General features: G+C 36.7%; 2 protein-coding genes and 1 pseudogene across 5 annotated transcripts in view; 1 reads left to right on the plus strand and 2 right to left on the minus strand.

The window, feature by feature from the left end:
- The window catches only part of DHX29 (DExH-box helicase 29), a 41,538-nt gene extending 39,276 nt beyond the window's left edge, over window positions 1–2,262 (minus strand). For all 3 annotated transcript variants that reach the window (XM_049649448.1, XM_049649450.1, XM_049649447.1), the window contains exon 1: window positions 1,905–2,262. In XM_049649448.1, coding sequence (XP_049505405.1) covers window positions 1,905–2,085 — 181 coding nt within the window. In that variant the 5' untranslated portion in view covers window positions 2,086–2,262. The remainder of the gene's footprint in view (window positions 1–1,904) is intronic.
- Window positions 2,263–2,275: 13 nt separating this feature from the next.
- The window catches only part of MTREX (Mtr4 exosome RNA helicase), a 117,029-nt gene continuing 97,666 nt past the window's right edge, over window positions 2,276–21,638 (plus strand). Inside the window, exons 1-5 of one of the 2 annotated variants that reach the window (XM_049649454.1) lie at window positions 2,276–2,660; window positions 10,843–10,980; window positions 12,584–12,650; window positions 16,571–16,633; window positions 17,483–17,595. In XM_049649454.1, coding sequence (XP_049505411.1) covers window positions 2,527–2,660; window positions 10,843–10,980; window positions 12,584–12,650; window positions 16,571–16,633; window positions 17,483–17,595 — 515 coding nt within the window. In that variant the 5' untranslated portion in view covers window positions 2,276–2,526. The remainder of the gene's footprint in view (window positions 2,661–10,842; window positions 10,981–12,583; window positions 12,651–16,570; window positions 16,634–17,482; window positions 17,596–21,638) is intronic. The other variant, XM_049649453.1, reaches the window with a different exon arrangement.
- LOC125935042 (60S ribosomal protein L12-like) lies at window positions 9,754–10,458 on the minus strand (annotated as a pseudogene).

Genomic DNA, 21,638 nt, shown 5'->3' on the forward strand with positions numbered 1-21,638 from the left:
AGCAGCATTTCTTCAATATTAATCTGATGACTGCAGGCAGGACAAACTAGAGGAAGAAAAATAAGAGGTAGGGAGACCCATTAGAAAGCTTTGTTGGTACTCCAGGAATTCATGAGTACCTAGACTGATGCATGAACAGCACAAAGTGCTGAAAAGTGAAAATGGTGTACACAGAAGGTAAGTGAAGATTGTATAAAGCATGGCAAGAGATTCGATGTGAGGAAGAAAAGAAGACATTAAAAGTAATTATTAACATTGAATAAAAAGGAATATGGAAAAACAAAAACAAGGAGATCATAGAAGCTAGGGTCAGGAGAGAAGGATAGTTTAGTATGAGCCATGTTAAATTTGAGAGGCTTGCAATATAGGGTCAAAAGGTCCACGTAAATATGGAAATGGCTGACTTGAGATTAGAATAAAAACCAGGACTAGACAGAGTGAGTGAGGAATCATCTACAAAGAAAAGGACAGAATTAGTAATGGAAGTACTCTCCTAGAAGGACTGTAGATGGAGAACTATACTGTTACAGACTAACACCTTCATTGAGGGTGACGTTTTGGGGCAGGAGGAATAGGAAGCCAAAGAATACAACAAATGATTATAGAGTTGAAAGAATTCAGAGGCATATCAGAAAAGACAAGAGAATCCAAAAGAGGCTGGTTCAGAGGAAAAGAGCCACAGAATAATAGTCAAAGAGAAATGCTATGTATTTGTATTTACAAGCATCAAAACTTGGTAGTTAAAATGTTGCAATAAACTGTGGGGCAAAGATTTATTCACCTTGTAGGTGAAAGTTTGTTAAGTGTATACTTCTTTAGTGCCATCTTCTCTTATGCAAAGCTTACATTCCATGAGGACCTCAGGACCCAAGCTCTTTCTTCACTCACCATCTCTGCACATGGAGTTTCTTAACTCTGCCAGGAATACTACACTATTTCCCCCATTCTTTACAGGGTAACACCTACCAGTCCTCCTGATCTCAGTTTAACAGTCACTTTCTCAAAGAGACCATCTATGACCCCTCCTCCTCTCCAGTAAAAATTAGGTTAGCTTGTTAAACCTTCTTCCTTAGTTTTTGTTTGTGGCACTTATCAGTTATAAAGCAATGCTGGTAGGATTATTTAATGCCCGTGTCCGCCATTACATCAGAAAGTTCTGAGAGGTGACTTGTCTACATTGCTCATCCCACCCCTAACATCATGAGATACAGAAGTGTTCAAAAACGTGTTGGACGAACATTTCAATAAGAACTATAGGCAAACAAGCTAAACAGAACAAAATAGAGGATACCTGTACATGTTTTAGAATCAGTTTTTATATAGGGGCCTGCTCATCTGTAGCCAGAATCAGCAATCTCTGAGTTATCAAACTAAATTACACAGTAAGCAAAAAATGCATGACAGTGGTAAAGATTAGAAATATTTCCACAATAGGTTATACCCATATTCGGTGTTTAAGTACTGAAATTCTTATTACCGGTTCTTCCATAACACATGAAAACAGTGGTTGAAAATGATACGAAGATCAAGTACAAAAAGGGCCTGACTCCAGGAGGTTAGGAACTCCACACATTACCCTCTGCATCAACCTAGCTAATTTAGATAATGGCTCAAGACTAATTCCTGCTGAAACGGGAGCAAATGCAATTTTTATTCTGTTCTCTTAAGAAAAAGCACGGTTAAGTGGGAGATGCCAGGCTGCAAGAGGACTACTGTCATAACTTCAGAGGCCCCCAAAGCTTACACTAACCTAGAACAAGGCCACCGCATAGAAACTAGCAGCTGCAGGTGTGGAAGACACAAATTTTGAGACCTAGGGTCGGCCCAGGTTGCGCTGGCTTCTACCGCGTAAACAGCAGCAGCTGCTCGGGGTGGAAAGCCCGGGGCCCCAGGACCGCTCGTACCTTGCTTGACTCGGGGCTCCCTGGTGCTAGCGGCAGCTGCGGGGGGCGGCCTGGCCACCGGCTTCTTGTTTTGGGCCTCCCCAGCAGCTCCGGCCTCGGCGGATTTGGCTCTGGAAGCAGACACGGCGGCCCGGACCGCCGCGGCCCCGGGCGCTTTGTGTTTCTTGTTCTTGCCTCCCATACTACATCGATGGCAAAGAGCCCTGCTGCTCTAAGTCCCGGAACCACCGCAGCACCGTCTCCAAGTGCTCTTTACATTCCCCGGGTCCCACGCCGCCACCCTGCGTCCTTCATCCGGGCTTCTAGGGCCTTGGCAACCGCTGAATTTCAATTGGTGCGACTCACCAAGGTTCCGCCTCCTCGCCTCCCTCTAGGTGCCTACCGCATGCCGGGCATTCTCGCCGCGCTCCTTCTTTAAGTTAGCGAACTGGCCATCTAGTCGTGGTGGGAAAGGAAAAGTCGGAAGAGAAGAAGTCAAGGAAGAATTCTGGGGGATGGGGTTGCGTGACTAGACTACTTTTGTCTCCCATGGGGTACAGCTGAGGTTTCCCTTAGCGTCATTGTCGGTGCGCTCGCAGAGCATCGTGGGTAGGAGGGAGATTCGGTCTCCCAGCTCGGAAAGATGGCGGACGCTTTCGGGGATGAGCTCTTCAGCGTGTTTGAGGACGACTCGGCCACCGCACCCGGAACTAAAAACGACAGAGAGAAGGAGAAGGGGAAATGGAAGGGGCCGCCAGGGTCTGCAGAAAAGGGCGGGTAAGAAAAGTGTCAGGATGTTGTTTGTTTTTTTTCCCTCTTTTCTCATTGCTGAGGGGAGAAAATACAATATTCTTCTGAAGAGCATGAGCAACTGTGGTGCAGACCGAGTGGCATCGGGAAGTGAAGGGTTTTGGGGAGAATGTTGAAGGCGGGGGGGAGGAATGTTGGTTTGGTGAGTTGGGATTTTGGCGGTCCCCGGTGCCCGCAGACAGCGTGAGCTCCTGCCACAGTAATTCCTTGACGCCTAGGTTGCTGACTCTACCCCCGTGTGCGCCGTGGAGTCGGGAGGACAGGTGAGGTGTATCTGTTAGGTTCTGTGGCCCACAATACCTGGCACGGTCTTTGATGAAACTAATGACCAGTTGAGTAAAGGGTTAAGGAGCTTAGAAAACGTGACTTGAATTGACTTGGAACGGGCAAATCGCAACAGGAGGACTCAGGAGAGATTTAATCTCCAAGCTGTAGCTTTTTGCCCTTAAAAAAGAACGTGTCTACTACTAAGGTTGTGAGGATTGACTGTGAATGCACCTATGTACCAGCACCTAACAGTGCTTATCACGTAATAGATTCTCAAAAGCTGGCTATCGTTGAGTTTACTAAGAAAATTTTTAAAACGTAATGGTTTCTAAACATATGTACTAGATTGATGCATAGAACTATCGTAAAGTGTACGATATTGTTTATAGTAGAGCAAGGAAAAGCTGATATTTGGATTAAAAAGATGATTCATTCTTAACAGAATTTACTCTTAGCTAAGGGAGATACACAGTAAATAGGATTAAATTAGACATGATTTTTCTCTCAAGGAATTTTTAGTCCTGGTAGAGAGGTAAAACCAGGTACATGTTTTAAAGGTTAGTAGGTGATTGAGATAAAATAAATTGTGTATACAGTTAAGTGCCGTACAGTTCCAAAAGAGATCTCTGTGTCATTCAGGGATTTTTTTTTTTTTTTTTGAAAGATAGAGACAGAGTGCAAGCAGGGGAGGGGCAGAAAGAGAGGAAGACACAGAATGCAAAGCAGGCTCCAGGCCCCGAGCTGTCAGCACAGAGCCCGATGCGGGACTTGAACTCACGGACCGCGAGATCATCACCTGAGCCGAAGTTGGCTGCTCAGCCGACTGAGCTACCCAGGTGTCCCTGTCACTCAGGGATTCTTACATGCAAGACGCTATTCTGGGGAGAGGAAATGATTTGTTACTGGCGGGCTAGAGGGAGTCTTTGTTGAGGGACAAGAGATAAAACAGAGTAAAAGTTGCTTTTATTTAGACTGTGAAGGATGTTGAATGTCAAACATGAGAGTTTTAATTTCATTTTTAATACCACAAATTTTTCCTAACTTGGTGATTGGTTAAGTAGAGTGGTAGTTTAGGAAAATTAATGTGATAGCGGCTGTCAGAGTATGTTGAAGGAGGAAAGATAATAAAAATAAGAAAGGGAATTAGGGAAGTATTTCAGTTTATTCATTTAGGAGATGAAAAGAACCTCAATTCAGGAGGTAGCAGAAGGAAGGAAAAGGAAAGGTGGAAAATGCTGTGAAGGAAAAAATTGATGTGTGTTAACAATGAAGCAGGTCAGAACAATGGAAAAGGAGTCAAAAGAGATTTTTAAAAAATATTTATTTTGGGGAGAGAGCAAGCAATGGGAGGGGCGGAGAGGGGAACAGAGGATCTGAAGCAGGCTCTGTGCTGACTGGCATCAGTGAACCTGATGTGGGGCTAGAACCCACAATCTCGGGATCATGACCTGAGCTGAAGTCGGGCACTCAACCAATTGAGCCACCCAGGTGCCTCAAAAGAGATTTTGAATTTGGATAACAAGAAGAGGAAAACTATGGAAATTTACAGGAGATAGTGATTTGTAAATGAAATTAATTTGACTTGAGACGAAGGAAGTGATAATACTATATCCAAATGGAGGTATCCAGTGGGCAATTTTAATTAGGGTTTGGGCAAACCTTAGAACAGGAGGTTATGTGTACATATAGGGATGTTTGAATTGGTAGTGTTTGAGTTGGAGATCCTTTGGGCAAGTACAGTGATGAAGACAAAGATTAGAGGGATAGCAGAACAATCACTGTAAAATGTCTTGTAAATGGGAATGAAACACAGTAGAAAAATAGTCTTTGTCATTGAGTTAAAAGGAGTTGGGAGAGGGTGGGGGAACATTTAAGGGAAAATGAGAAAGACAGGTTCTTTGCTTTTATTTTTTTTCCGAATAGGAATAATTAATAGTTACTGTAGTTTGGGCAACTACAATATAATGAAGATAATACACAAGTAATTTCCCACTTTAGTAAATACCGTGCTTCAAAATTACTAAGGTAAAATTAATTCACTTTGCATTGTACTAGTGGTAAGCTGTTTCCACGAACTTCTAAAGGAAGAGTTTGTAGGATACAAAAATAATCAAATTTACATTTTAATTTTATTAGGAAATATGTGAACATTAGAGAAGGGAAATACATAAGAAAATACAGAACACTAGGGACTTAAGGGATTTTATTTACTAACAACATTCCTTTTTTTTTTTTAAGTTTACTTATTTGTTTTGAGAGAGAGTGTTAGTGCACACGAGCAGGGGAGTTGGGGGGCGGGGTGCAGAGGGTCCAAATCTGGCTTTGTGCTGACCGCAAAGAGCCCTATGCAGGGCTCGAACTCACAAACCATGAGATCATAACCGGAGCCCAAGTTGGGCACTTAACCAACTGAGCCACCCAGGCGTCCCCTGGATTTTCTTTCTTAGGCTGTCATTTAACTAGTTCCTGTATCCTCAAGTATTTACTGTAAATTGTCCTTATATCTAAAGCTTCACTGTCCGCTACACCACTGTAGCTATTGCATACTTAAACTGTAGCTAGTCAGTATTGAGATAATGCTCTCAATGTAATATGAGATTTTGAAAACTTAGTGTAAAAAAAAAAAAACCACAAACTGCCTCATGAATCTTTATCTTGATATGTAATGAATTGATAATGTTTTCCATATATTGGGTTAAATGAAATACTGTAAAACTGGTTTCTTTTTAACTCTTAATGTGGTTTTTAGAAATTTAGAATTATGTGTGTAGCTTGCATTATATATGTATATATTAGATAGCTCTGATAGAATTGATTAGATTCAGGTTCAGTTTTAGATAGGAATAATTCATAGTGGTGCCATGTACTTCCAATTGCATTGCATCATAAGATTACATCATGAGACATATGTAGTGTTATTCCACACTTTTTAAGATCGATCATTGGGTTAAGATAGATCAATCTTACTCCTCTTCAACTTTTCACATGATGGGTTTAGCACACACCTATGTTGATTGCCTAGCTCCATTATTTTGTTGGTGGTTGGCAAAATGGCAGTTTTTCTATTTTTGTCCTTTCTACGTTTATTACCTCACATCCATCTATAAAAAAAAAAAAAAAGAACACTCTCATACCAGCTGTTACCTTGAAATACAGTGCATAGAAGAAATAGGAAAAATGCTTGATAATTTATCAATTTTAACAGAGATTAGTTGTGTCCTAAGGAACTTCCAATGGTGACCAGCATGGGTGTATGATTATGTGTTTAGCTTCTTGATGAATGGATTTTCATGATTTGATGTGTTACACTCCTTTGCACTCATTTTTCTTTACCTTTTTTAAGCTTTATTCGGGTATATTTGAAGTATCCTAAATCACTGCCACAATCAAGACCCCCAAAAGTTCTGCATGCCTTTTTGTGATGCACCCCTCTCTCCAGTCCTCCTTCCAGGCAACCACTGATCTTTCTGGCACCGGCGAACAGCTTGCATTTTCTAGAATTAAATTTTAAATGAAATACTACAGTATATATTCCTTTTTGGTCTGGTTTCTCATATTCATTGCTTTGAAGATTTGTTCAGTTGTGGTGTATATCATCAGTTCCTTTTTGTTGCTGAGTGGTGTTCAGTTTTATGGATATACCATATATGTTTATACCTTTATCTTTTGACGGACATTTGAATCATTTGCATTATTATTTTTCATAGTCCTACCAATGCTAATTCTTCGTGTTGGCTCTTGTCTCCTTTTGACAAGCTTAATCAGTCTTAGATAGCTTCTCTGCTTTTTGCCAAAAGATACTCTTGACTCATAGTATACATTTTCAGCCCAGACCTGGAATCTGGTGTCTCCAAAGGGTCTCTAGTTCCTTATAGTGGGAAATGTTCTTTAGGGCTTCGAGTGCTCTTGGGTACAGGATTTCATTGCTTTTAGGTCTTTACTATGGAAAGAACTGGGGAATTATTGTTTTTAGAAAAAGAGTTCATGCTGACATTTACAATACAATTAATATTATAGGGTCTTTATTTGGCTTTTTTGGTTTTTATAGTTTTATCCTTTTTTTTTCTGAAAATGTTCATCCGTAACAATATTACATAAACTTTATTTTATGTATTCTTATAATATTTAAAAAAATAACAGTGCATAATAATACTGCAATTCAGAATAAAATATTGAATAGATTGTGGTTCTAGTTCATGGTTCTTTTTGTCCTTAGAAAAAATGTAGCACACCAACAGTGAAAATACTCTGTAATAGTTCCTTTTTGAAATGTTTATGCTACTAATTTGATACCTGTTATGTTCACTTGTTTCAACTTATTTTCCATTTTAAGGATTGCTAAAATTTTAATTTTTAAATCATGGTAAAACAGTTTATGGTTCCAAAATCAAAAGTATAAAACAGTATTCTTGATTTTATCTTTGCCTCATCTGTCCTGTTTGTTCCCTCTCCTTGAGTTTTTGGTTTCTTTTTATTATTTCTTTTTTTAATTTTTTTTTTTTTTAATGTTTATTTTTGAGACAGACACAGAGAGACAGAGCATGAGCAGGGAAGGGGCAGAGCGGGAGAGGGACACAGAATCCGAAGCAGGCTCCAGGCATTGAGCTGTCAGCACAGAGCTCAACTTGGGGCTGAAACTTGCAAACCGTGAGATCATGATCTGAGCTGAAGTTGGACACTTAACTGAGCCACCCAGGCGCCCCTCTTTTTATTATTTTCTTTCTGAAAATACACATGTGCATGTCTGTCTTCACTCATTTTTATGCAAAAGGTGCCATTTAAAAACTGTTCATCTTTTTTCTCTTAGCATGATGAAATACAGATACCTCCATGTTAGTATATAGAACTCTTACATTGGGTTATTTTCAGTTTTTTACTGTTACAGATAGCCTTGTACATGTCTGTTTTTGAAATTTTTAAAAATTTTTTGCCATGTTATTTTGGCACAGATTCCTAGTAGAATTTTGAGGTTAAAGGGTAAATGTATGTAGTTTTGCTAGGTGTTGCCAAATTCTTTTCCACAGGCGATGCACCTTTGTCTTCAATGGTGTGGCAGGCCAAATGATTCATCTCCCTCTCCCCCTTAATGATGTCCTTGTCTCAATCCTGAGAATAATTGTCAGAATTAAGAAATTAAGATTGATACAGTATTATTATCTAATCTATACACTTAGTCATATTTTGCCAATTGCTTTAATATCCTTTATAAGAAAAGGGGTCTATGTTGGATTCCATGATGTGGTTGTCATGTCTAGAAATAACATATGTTCATGGGGTTTCAGTAATAAAAAACTTACTCTTAAAGGGTAAGCTTGGTATATGTGACACTTTATTTCCATCTTTCTGTTTAACTCCGGTGTTTCAAGGGTGCAAATTCCACATGTGACATACATACCAAGCTGTAAGAGAAATAAATAATTGGGGACCTAGAACTCTAACATAACAGTCTTAATAATATAGCACTTCTGAAGGAAGGTATTCTATAAATTTAGGTTTTAAGTTTCTCAAAGGTCTAGGAATTAATTTTTTTGTTTTATGGTTGTCACCAGCTGCTAGTAGGTTTTAAGTGTAGTGGTTTTGTAGATGCTTACTAAATCAGGGTTAGAGTAGTGGAATGTTAGAACTAAAGGGATCTTCAGTATCTTCCAAATGTCTTACTTTACTGAGGACCAAGGATATTGATGGCTTGTCCAAAAGAGATTCATGTAAGTAGTTAGCAATAAATAGACTGGGCAAGAATGGTTACCTTTTCCACTAAATTGGGAGGAATTGGGTTTACATATTTCAAGTTTTGCTAAGCATCAAAGAAGAACCTTTGTTAGCGAAAGATTGTTCAGGCATACCTCACATCATTACCACTATTTGATACTCTTATTTAAAAAAAACAACCTTCTAAGTAAAACATAAAAAGAGAAGTGTGAAAGTCCATAAGTTGAATTTTCATAGAATAAACACACCAATGTAACCCCCATTTGGGACAAAAAATAGAATTATTTCAGACATCCTTCTTTTTCCCCCGGAAAAGTGACTGTCTTGATAATGTGTTAGGTTTTTCTTCTGTTTATGACTGTAATGTAAATGGAATCATTTAGAATACATTCCTTCGTGTCTGGCTTTGGCTCAACATTGTTCATAAAATTCATGACAGTAGCTATGTCAAGTTGAATGCAGAAGCAGATGCAGAGTCCAGATGCATACTTTTAAGCCACACATTAAAGAGATTTGCAAAAATACAAACAATGTCACTCTTCTCATTAAAGATTATTTTTGAAAATACTTATTTTTTTATCAAGTGTCATTTATGTTAAATCTAACAGTAATAATGTTAACATAATGTTAAAATAACATTGTTTCCATCTTAAAATGAATTAATAAGTAAATATTTTAATAAGAAAATTGTTCAATATTATTATCTAATGTGGTAAATATCAATAGGTATAACTACATAAACAAAATTCTTTGGAATTAATCATTTTTAAGACAATAAATAATTCTGAGGCCAAAAATTTGAGAGCCACTGATTTGGTATAGTCTAATTTATATTTTCATGATGAGCACTTGTTTTCAGTTTATTTTTGTATGCTTATTGGCCATTTGGATATCCTCTTTTATAAAATACCTGTTGAAGTCTTCTGTTCATTTATTTATTTTTAAATTTGTCATCTTCACTCTATTTTAGTTACATAGCTTTTGTCAGTTATATGTGATTCAGATATCTTCTTCCACTCTTTTGTCTTGCCTTTTTACTCTCTTAATTTATATATATGTATATATGTATATATATACACACACACACACACACACATATATTTTTTGGTCGTCAACTTATCCTTTATTAAAATAGTTTACTTTGTAGTTCTTAACTAGCTGGGCATTCCACTGCACCACTATTGATGTCATCTATGATGTCATGAGTGTGGCGGCCATCAACATTGCAGCCCACAGACTGAGTGGTCCCCATAATCTCTTTAATGGTTCCAGAGAGTTCCCTGGCTAATGATCCATGCCGCATCTCTCAGGCAATGTTGACAATCTCATCAAAAGTGTTATTTCCACTGTGCTTAATGTTTTTCTGCTGTTTTCTGTCTCTTGGACGTTCCTTGAGGGCTTTGATAATCAGGGCGGAGGCAGAAGGTACCACTTCAGTCTGGGCCTGTCTGTTCTGAATGGTCAGTTTCACTGTAATCCTCAGACCCTTCCAATCACCAGTTGCCTTGGCGATGTCATCACCAACCTTTTTACTCCCTTAATGATATTTTTTGATTAACAGAAATTCTTAGTTTTAGTTCACTCTGATTTATCAAACTTAAGTTTTGGTTAATAATTTTATGTACTGTTTAGTAAAATATAAAAATAATTCTCTCATTTTATTTTCTAGAGGCTTTGTTGTTTTGCCTTTCACAGTTATATCTAAAATCCACATGTGATTGATTTTTGGATGTAAAAGCATGTGGGTCAGATTAAATTCCCCTTGGCTTTCTAGTCCACCAAGTGCCATTTATTGTCATTACTTTTGACCAATGAATCCAACCACAAAAAATATTCTTTAACTGTAATATTTTGGTAAAAGCAAAAGTATTAAATGTTTATTGAAGATCCTCTTGTATGTAAATGTTTAACATTGTTTTAATTCATGGTTTTTAAAAATATTAAGTTAGTGTGAGCTGTAAAATATTTTTAAAGCAAAACTTCCAAGAAACTTTGAAATATCAAAGGAGTGATATTCGGTTTTATTAGGGTATTCTGGGCTTTAGCCCGTTTTGATTTGTTTCATCTCCTTCCATGCCTTTTTCTGTTAATGACATATATAATACATGGAGTAATATTTTATGGAATCATCCTTAAAAACTGCAGAACTGATTTTTAACCATTTACTTTTCAGGAAACGTTTTGATGGTAAATTACAATCGGAGTCAACTAATACTGCAAAAACCAAGAGAGATGCAGATTTCGAGGGCACAGATGAACCCATATTTGGAAAGAAGCCTAGGGTAGAAGAATCAATAAATGAAGATTTAAGGTAGTATTCCCATTGGCATAAATGTCAGTAACTCTTAAATGGTTGCGTGAAGTTTTGAAAATTACTTAAATGATGCTACTTTATGAAAGTGTTAAATTCAAGAAATGAAAAATGTATTTTAGTTATACATTCATACAAAAATATAGAACATCTGTATAAGTTTGGGGAAATGGAAGACAATATAGAAGAGTCATCTTTTAATGTTTTAGAATCCAACTTGTGAGAAAGAATCGTGAAGTCTGATTTTTTTTTTTAAGAAAAAAACCCCACATTTCCTTTATTTATTAATGTCAAAGAATAGGATGGAACACAGAGAGTGGAATAAATGGAAAGAATAAAACTGACCCAATGGAAAAAGTAATTGAAAAGGAATGTTAAGAGGAATTAGATTTTTACTGTTACGTGTTGGAATAGAGTGGCTCTGAATCTCAAGACTGCTATCAGTGAGGGAGACCATGGATTTCTCTGACTGAAATAGCTGGTATTTCTCTTCTCTTTATAAAAGTTGGTGTCAGTTACTTAGGTTAACCTGTTTGTTATTGTGTGATGGATCTTCACAGCTTCTTTCTTCTTTTATGCCATATTTTGGCTTGGCACTACCATGAAGAATTTACTCTGAATTTTTTAAACTAGTTAGCTCTTGTAGTTAGCAGAAGTTACTACTGTAAATGGTGGTAGATGTGTCACTGAAATATTTCTGATACACCGTTTTCCAAAGCTAGTGGAATAGGTTACAGTATAATAGTGGCAATTTAAAATCATTGTTGCTTATTATAGTAACCCTTGGGTTTTGTTCAAAGTATGATTGGTTATTGATTTAAATAAAAATCAAAAGTAAATAAGAATAATCTAGTATAAAAATACATCTATTTTTCTTTACTTTGTCCACAGTCATGTCCTTTCAGAATCTAAACAGAACCTAGATGAGTATAACTTAAGATTTTGAATAGGGAACACTTCTGTTAATTATAGCAATGTCTGTATTAAGCTAGTTTATTTTGTACTCTCTGTCATGTAATGGTTTTTATAATGAGCTTCATGTTTTTTAAAATTTTTTTTTTCAACGTTTTTTATTTATTTTTGGGACAGAGAGAGACAGAGCATGAACGGGGGAGGGGCAGAGAGAGAGGGAGACACAGAATCGGAAACAGGCTCCAGGCTCCGAGCCATCAGCCCAGAGCCTGACGCGGGGCTCGAACTCACAGACCGCGAGATCGTGACCTGGCTGAAGTCGGACGCTTAACCGACTGCGCCACCCAGGCGCCCCAATGAGCTTCATGTTTTGAAGTAGTGACAATGCTTTGGAAGGGGTACTTTTTTTTTTAAATAGTTACTGGAATTCAGCTGACATAATTCTTTGAATAATCCACTTGGCATCTGTTCTGTATTTGTAAAATAGATGTTAACTGATTTTGAATTCTCAGCCTATATGTGAATAATGTGAAAACTTTTTTGAATATTCTTAATAGCCAGATTTTTTCCAACTTGTAATACTCATAATTAGGCAGTTTCCTTTTCCTTAGCAATTCATACAGGAGGCTTATTATCTAATCATAGAAAAATAATGTATTTTAACACAGCTTTAATACTTTTTTTTTTTAAGTTTGGCTGACTTGATGCCCAGAGTCAAGGTACAATCAGTTGAAACTGTTGAAGGATGTACACATGAGGTAAGCACAAACAGTATATGGAAGTTGGTGTTATAAATGGAAGTTTGCTTTGGACTATCTAATATGATCAGCAAGCCATTTAGCCTCAGGGGCTTTAGAAACAATTACAGTTTCTGTAGGGTATATAGTCAGGTGGAAGGAGCTGGGGTTTTGTATCCTAACCTGAGCTAGTATCTTGAACAGCACTTAATCTTGAACAGCACTTTATCTAACTACAGTCTTGGATAAATTTCTTAACCTTTTTTTTTTTTTTTAATGTTTATTTTTGAGAGACCTAGAGACAGGGCACAAGGGGGGAGAGGCAGACACACATAATCCGAAGTAGGCTGCAGGCTCTGAGCTGTCAGCACAGAGTCTGATATTGGGGTTTGAACTCATGAACCGTGAGTGAGATCATGACCTGAGCCAAAGTTCGATGCTTAACCAACTGAGCCACGAGGCGCCCCAAATTTCTTAACCTTTTTGACATTGTTTTTTAAAATTTTTAAATTTGAAATAATGTGTTGGTTGTGAAGATTATAGAAGAAAATTAGTGTAAGGTACCCAGCACAGAGTAGGTGTTCAATACCCATTCATCCCCTTACTCCTAAAGTCAAGTAATAGTGCCATTTTATAGGTCACATGCTTTCTCATGTCCTGCTCTGATTACTGATACATTGCAATTTCATTATTCGCCACAATGTGGTAACCGCTGATAGCTTGTAGTACCCCTTTTAGAAGAATTTATAAATATAAGGGACTAAAAAACGTTAAGAGAACTGTAACACTGTTTATACTAATAAAATCTTATTAAAAGTCTTTATTGACTAAGCAGAGTAATTCCGAATTAAAATGGCTTTTGATAAACATTTATAACCTTATTTTTTTAAATACCTGTTTTTTAGCACTTGTTTCTATGAGTTCCTTTGTATTCCTTTAGAATAGCACTTAGTTTGGAATTTGTAATACCCATTTGATCATTCAGTACTTATGTTAGACCCTATTCAATGCTCTGGTATTAAAAACGATGAGGGGAGGGAGGCCACACAATTTGCTCTTAAGAGGTCACAAGTTCTTGCTGTCCTTCACAATTCTCCACAATCCCTCCTTCTGTCACTTCTCAGTTTTTTAGCAGCTAACTTTACCTTTTACTTCATTTAGAGGGTTGAGGCTATCACATTGGAGTGTCCTCTGTTTATAACCTTCTTCACCAAGCCTGTTCACACCTGTCCTGTCCACTAAAAGGAAAAGGCAATGCTAAGGAGGCTTGTTCAGTTAGTGTTCTTAGTTGTAACTTGTCATGCTTTCACAATGACCTAGAAGCCTTCATTTTCCCTTGTTTCTAGAGTTGAGTCTCTTCTGTATTTGCCCTTCCCTATCAGCATATGAATATTCAGAAGATTCTCTTATTCTAGGTTGCTTTTCAGCCACTATGTTGTTTTTTTTCCCCCTTTTGTGGTCATTTAATCAGTATATATCTTTAGAGTGCCAGGAACATTGTATGATTCACTAAGTATAAAGAAATAGAAGAGATGTGGTCCCTTACTTTTGAGAGTTGCTATTGAGTGCTCTGCTAGGAAAATCCCTGCTAGACTAACTTGCCATTCATTTTTATAAATACACTATAATTAGATTTCTTCTTTCTCCATTTCTTTCAAACTGTTGTCACAAGAATCACCAATGACTATTTAGTATGTCTGTTTGACTCTTGATCATTTTGCTGGTTTTTTATTTATCTGACTCCTTAGTCTCTCTTTTCTGCCTATTACACGTTAGTGTTACCCAGACTGTTCTCAGAGAATAAAAACAAAAACTTTTTGATTCTTATACATGTGAAACATAACCTATTATTCTTGCTGCTGTTAAATCTTATAGAAGCTAAAATCTTAATTGCTTCACATTGATGTTCTTGGTTCATGTCATAGAAAGTACCAAAAGAGATGTGAGAGGGTCACTCAACTGATCAGATACAGCCATATAGGTTAATCATATCTTATTGGGGATCATAACATGATTTGGAGTCTAGGCTTCAGATTTTCAGATCCAGAAATTTGATTTTCTCAGTGTACCAACAGTTGTGCTTTCTTGGATAGACTCACTTTTGTCATATTCATAAGAGATGGAGGTATACAAAAACATGTCATTTCCTTAATTTAAAGCATAAGTAGTTTTCTCACTATCAAACTACCTGTAAATTTCTTAGAATACTAATAAAGGGGAATATACAGTATTAAGGGTAAGACTAGTGAAAACTATTCTGTCCCCCAGAAGTATTCATTCATTAATAAAAACACTTGATAAGTGTTTCTTAATGTATGCAGGATAAAATACCACATTCTTATCTCACCTTTATAGATTACATTTAGAATGTCACAGTCTTTCTAACACATTCATTATACTGGGTATATTCATTAGGTTTCATAATTTACTAAGTTTCACTATTTTAAATTACGATCAGAGTCTAGTTATTCATTTTTTAAATACAATCCACATTGTGGTTATATGTTTGACCCTGAGCAACATGAGTTTGAATACAGATTTTTTTTTTTTTTTTTTTTTTTTTTTTAAGTAAGCTTCATGCCCAGTATGGAGTCCAACTTGGGGCTTGAATTCATGACCCTGAGATAAGAGTCAGATGCTTAACTGAGCCACCCAGGTGCCCCTAAATGTAGACTTTTTTTTTTTTTTTTATAAATACAGTACTGTAAATATATATTCTCTTCCTTAGGATTTTCTTAATTTCATTTTCTCTAGCTTACTTTTTCATAAGAATGCGGTATAAAATACATGCATATAATATGTGTTAATCAACTATATTACCAGTAAGGCTTCTGGTTAACAGTAGGCTACTGATAGTAAAGTTTTAGGGGAATCAGAAATTACACGTGGATTTTTGACTGCATGGGGGGTAGGGGGGGTTGTTGCCCCAAACCCCATGTTCACGGGTCAGCTGTAATTGAGTTGGAAATTTACTGAAGATTTCTTAGTATTTCTAAGGTGGATAATCTCATGTAATACTTGCTTATTTAGGTTTTGCTCTTATAAATTATTTCTAATTTTAGTGTGTACCTTATTTTGCCCCTGTGCATTATTTAAACACTAAATGGTTTAATTCTTGGGAATTTAGATACATTATGAACTGCTGCTCTCCAGATCTTTTTTTTTTTTTTTTTTTTTTTTACACTTTTATTTCAGAGAGAGCGCGAGTACCCACACAAGCTAGGGAGAGGGGCAAAGGTAGGGAGAGAGAGAATCCCAAGCAGGCTCTATGCACAGCATGAGCCTGACACAGGTTTCAGAGAGAGAGAGAGAGTGAGTACCCACACAAGCTAGGGAGAGGGGCAGAGAGAAGGAGAGAGAGAATCCCAAGCAGGTCTATGCACAGCATGAGCCTGACAGAGGTGTATCGATCCCACCACCCTGGGATCATGATCTGAGCTGGGTTGGGCACTCAGCCGACTGAGCCACCCAGTTACCCCTGCTCTCCAGATATTAACCTTCTTTACTGGAGAAAAAGAAAGTTTCTGCTTTAGGAAATACGGAGTATTATTTTATTCTACATGGTTTTCTTTCATGTGACAGCATCCGTTTTTATGTCCATTTAGCTTTTTTGAGCATTCCTTAATATTAGGCAGTACATTACATGTGGAAAATACAAAGATAGCTAAGATAGGTCCTAGACCTTAATAAACACAATTTCTTTAGGGAAATGGACTTAAAGGGTTTTAATCCCCTTACCGTTAGATAAACATAAGTAGAGGTTTTTTGATTATTGTAGCTTTAGCATTTGTCTTGTTCTTAAAAGCAGTTATTTAATTTTATAGTGTCTAAGACTGTAGCAGACCCTATCACTAGTACTTTTCAAGCCAGCATTAACTATGGAATGTTGAATGTTCATCAGTTCTCGAATAGTAAGTTGGTGATTTTTGTTTTAACATTAGGTTGCACTTCCTGCAGATGAAGATTATTTACCACTTAAACCTCGAGTTGGAAAAGCTGCAAAGGTCTGTACTTTGGGCAATACAGTTTGTACAGTTTTGTGTCTCTTTTCTAAAAATCTTAAAGATAAATTCTTTCAAATGAGATTTTTATACTTCCCAGTGTGTGTATACCAAGAAGAAGCTACCTGAAGTCAAATGTAATGAGAACCAAATCAGTAAACTACCATGAAGAAAATCATGCATGATGTGATGAGATTTTTAAAAATGAAAGTAATGATTCTCCACATTCTTAAAGAATTTAATGAAAAATATGTCAATCTTTCTCTAGAAAAAAAGCATGTGTGCAATGTCATACATATAGTTTGAGAAGTTTAACAAGCTTTTAATGAAACTTTAATGCTTATGTTAAATTGATTTTGAAGTACTGGTAGACCTTAAATGATAATTCAGAGTCATTTTTTTTCTCTGAATGAAAAACGGAGCATTTCTTCAAGTCTAGTAGATGTATTATTCTGCCTCTGCTCCGGGAACTTAAGTGAACTCGAGCAGAGTTCCCATCCAAATGGAAAGAATAACTATTTTAGGGGTTGCTGTGAAGGTTAATAATATATGGAAAATGTGTTGCACAGTGCCTACCACAAAACGTGGACAAATGGCAGTGTTACTCTGTTATAACTAATATAACGTGTATGTTAGCATAGTAAATTGAAAGATAGCAGAATTAGCTTCTGTGCTGTTTAAAGATGTTTTTTTAGTCTTCCTGATTTTCTCTGGTGGGTAGCATAATTTTTAAATAGAATCATAAAGAAGTGTTCCCAGAATGCTTCTGGGGGGACTAGCATCTCTTGATTTTAAGTGTGTTCTGATATGGCTAGATATTTTCATGCCAATACTGTTTTTTTTCTTTTATAGGAATACCCGTTCATTCTTGATGCTTTTCAAAGAGAAGCCATTCAGTGTGTTGATAATAATCAGTCTGTTTTAGTATCTGCACATACATCAGCAGGAAAAACTGTATGCGCTGAGTGAGTAGCTTTCTATTTAAAGGAAATTTTAGGCCTGTTAATATTTGTTCCTATGCTGGTTTCTGATGTTATATTCTCTTGTTGGATTGACTCCTTTATTATTATATAATGTCCTTTTTTTATTTCTTATTATAGTCTTCGTTTTAAAGTCTATTTTGTCTGATCTGAGTGTGGTCTTCCCTGCTTAATTTTGGTTTCCATTTGCATGGAGTATCCTTTTCCCGTTCCTTTACTTTCAGTCTGTGTGTGTCCTTATATCTGAAGCGAGTCTCTTTAGGCAGCATATAGCTGAGTTTTGTGGTTTTTATTCCATTCAGCTATTCTGTGTCTTTTTATTTGGGAATTTAGTCTATCTACATTTAAAGTAATGATAGATATGTACTTATTGCCATTTTATTAATTGTTTTCTGGCTGTTTTGTGTTCCTCTGTTCCATTCTTGTTTTACTGTGTACTTTTTAAAAGAATTTTTGAAATAACTTTTTTTTTTAATCTCACCCTTTACAAGTTTAAATTTTGGGGCTCCTGGGTGACTCAGATGATGATTAAGCGTCTCACTTCAGCTCAGGTCATGATCTCCGGGTTCATGAGTTTGTACCCTGTGTTGGGCTCCCTGCTGTGGAGTGGCTCCCACAGAGCCACTTCAGATCCTCTCTCCCCCTCTCTCTGCCCCTCCCCTGCTAGCATGCTCGCTCGCTTGCTCAAAACTAAATAAATAATAAATAAAAACTAAGAAAAAAATTCTTTTTACTGTTTAAATTTTTTTGATTTTTGCAAGTAAAGACAGTTTTACTTCTTTCTATTTTAAATACTTTTAATGTCTTGCCTTTTTGAACTGACTAGCACAGCCTAGTACAATGTTGAATGGAAGAGATGAGAGAGGACATCCTTGCCTTGTTCCTGATATTAAGTCTTCATCAGCATGTTGTTATCTATAGGTTTTTCTTAGATGCTTTTTATCATTTTAAGGAAGTTCACTTCTGAGTTTGCTTGTGTGTGTTTATATGCCTATAGAATATTTTGCTATTGTATTTTGTCCAATTTTTTTTCTGTTAATATAATGAATACATTAATTTTCAAATAATAAACCAGCCTGAGATAAACCACAAGGTTATGATACATACGCTTGTAATAAACTGCAGTATTGTGATTTATAAGATACATATTTAGTCATTTTGATGACCAAATATGTTTCTTGTATGTATTTAGTCTTCATCCATGGTTCCTGGGTCAAGACTTCTAAAACCCTTGGAATTTCATGTGATAAGAGCAATAAAGGTCTTTTGTTAGGTTTTAATGAGTTGACTTTGGATGGACTGGTTGCCAGGAGAATCAGCTTTGTGATCCCTGTAGAATAGAGGGAAGAGGGCTGAGGGTTAAATCAGCCACTGACCAGTGATTTAGTCGTGACTGTGATGTGAAGCTTCCATAAACCCAAAAGGACTCAGGTCAGTGAGGTTCCAGGTTGGTGAACATGTGCAGATGTTCTGGGAACAGATGTTCCAGAATAGTGCACACCTGGATAGGAAGGGCATTGGGAGATCTTCATCCTTTCCCCATACCTTGCCCTGTGTATTTCTTCATCTGGTTGTTGATTTGTATCCTTTAATATAATGGCAAATATAATTAGTATATTTACTGAGCTCTGTGAACTGCTCCAGCAAATTAATCTGAACCAAGGAGGAAGTTGTTGGAACCCTCTATCTGAAATCACTTGGTCAAAAGCACAGGTATCTGGCCTGGAGCTTGCTACTGGCATCTGAAGTGGGGGCTGGAGGACAGTGTTAACTGAGCCCTTAATATGTAGAATCTGAGGCTGTCTCTGGGGAGTGTCAGAATTTAGTTGAATTCTCAGACACCCTGCTAGTGCCTGAGAATTGGTTGGTGTTGTGAGTGGGGGACCCTCTCCCATGTTTGAATTGGGTCTAGGAATCCCCCCAAAATTCATGTTGGTAGATACATTATTGGATTAGATTTGCTTAAATTGTGGTAAGCATTTTTGCTTATGTTCATGAAGGATTTTGGTCTGTAGTTTTATTGTAGTATCTTTTTTTGGTTTTGGTATCAGGGTAACGTTATCTGTTTTTTTTTACAGATTAGTCTGCTAAACTGATGCTGTCTGAACAGCGTCATTTTTCTTCTTCTTAAAGAAACACTTTTACATTTAATGGTAGCACAAATCTCTTGATGAAAAATTCTTTTAATTTTTTCTTTCTTTTGGTAAAGATTTTATTTTTAAGTAATCTCTCCATCCAATGTGGGGCTCAAACGCCCAACTGCAAGATACTAGAGTTGCATGGTCCTCCATCTGAGCCAACCAGGTGCCACTCTTCCACCTTTTGTATATCTAAAACATCTTTTACTTTGCCTTCATTTTTGACAGATACTTGCAGTCAATAAAGAATTCTAATTCCTCTAAGAGTATTTTTTGACTTGCATAGTTTATGACAGGAAATCCCTGTCATCCTTACCTTGTTCCTCTGCAGATAATGTATCGTTTTTTTCTTGGCTACTTTTAATTAAGATTTTATCTTTATCAGGGTTTTAAGCAGTTTATTTATTTTTAGAGAGAGAGAGAGAGGAGAGCATGAGCTCTGGGGAGAGGGGCAGATGGCAAGAGAGAATCATAAGCAGGCTCCATGCTCAGTTTGGAGCCGTGCTCCATCCCATGACCCTGGGATCATGACCTAAGCAGAAATCAAAATTAGGCACTCAGCCCACTGACCCACCCAGTCACCCCTTAACCAATTTATGAGGAGGCTTGATGTAGTTTTTTTTCATGTTTCTTGGACTTTGGGTTTGTTTTTCCATGTTGCCTCTGGCTTCTCTTCTTTAAGGTCTCTGATTACTATTACATTGGGCTACTTAAAGTTGCCTCATGATTCATTGATACTGTGTTCATTTTGGGCCTGTTCTAATGCTGTATCTTCCAATTCATTAATCTTTGCTTCTGCATTGTCTAATATGTCATTAATCCCATTCCACGTATTTTTATCTCAGATGTTGTTATTTGTTATTAGCTCAGATTTTCCTTGCCGGAAGTTTATTTTTATGTGTGGTGGTTTTTTTTGTTTTTTGTTTTATTTCCCATTTGTCTTACTACTTAACTTTTTTTAGCTTCTTGAACATATGGAATACTGTTTACAAGCTGTTTAAATGTCTTTGTTACTGCTTTTTTCATTTGTGTTACTTCTAATCTGTTTTGATTGACTTTTCCCTGCGTTATAGGTCCATATTTTCCTCCTCCTGCATATTGTTTTGATGGAATGTTTGGCTGTTGTTAATTTTCATCACTGTCTTGGAGCAGTTTGATTATGATGTGACTTTACATAGCTCTTCTCATGTTTCTTGTGCTTGAGTTTGTTGGGCTTCTCAGATCTGTAGGTTTATTATAGTTTTCATCAAATTTGGGATAATTTCAGCAATTTTTTATTTCAAACATTCCCCTTCCTCCTTTTTCCTTGGGATCTTCACTTAAACTTGTATCATGCCTCTTTAAGTTGTCTCACAGCCCACTTACTGTGGGTTTTTTGGAGTTTTTTGGAGTTTATTCTGTGTTTTTCACTTTGGACAGCTTTTCTTGTTAGGTCTTCAAGTTTAATCATCTTTTTTTCCGCCATGTCTAATCTGATTTTAATTCTATCCAGTGTATTTCAAATCACACAATGGATTTTTCATCTCTACGAGTTTGATTTGGGTCTTTTAATTTTTTCCATTGTTTTTTTCTTACTGCTTTGTCTTTGTCATTCAGTTTGATAATGTTTCTAGGTGTGATTCTTTTTCATTTTTCCTGCTTGGGTTTATTGTATATGTCAAATCTGTAGATTAATATATTTCTGTTTAAAACAAATTTAGGAAGTTTCTCACTGTTATTTTTTCACATAGTTTTTTCTTTTTCCTCACTTTGAAACTTCCACTGGGACACTGAGGTTGTCTCTTTTTTCCTTTCTTTAGATTTGATAATTTTTGTTGATCTATCTTCATATTTACTGATACTTTGTTCTGTCATCTCAAATCTGCTCTTGAACCCATCTAGTGAATTCTT

Source organism: Panthera uncia (genome assembly GCF_023721935.1).
Source record: "Panthera uncia isolate 11264 chromosome A1 unlocalized genomic scaffold, Puncia_PCG_1.0 HiC_scaffold_17, whole genome shotgun sequence".
NCBI classification, from domain to species: Eukaryota; Metazoa; Chordata; class Mammalia; order Carnivora; family Felidae; genus Panthera; species Panthera uncia.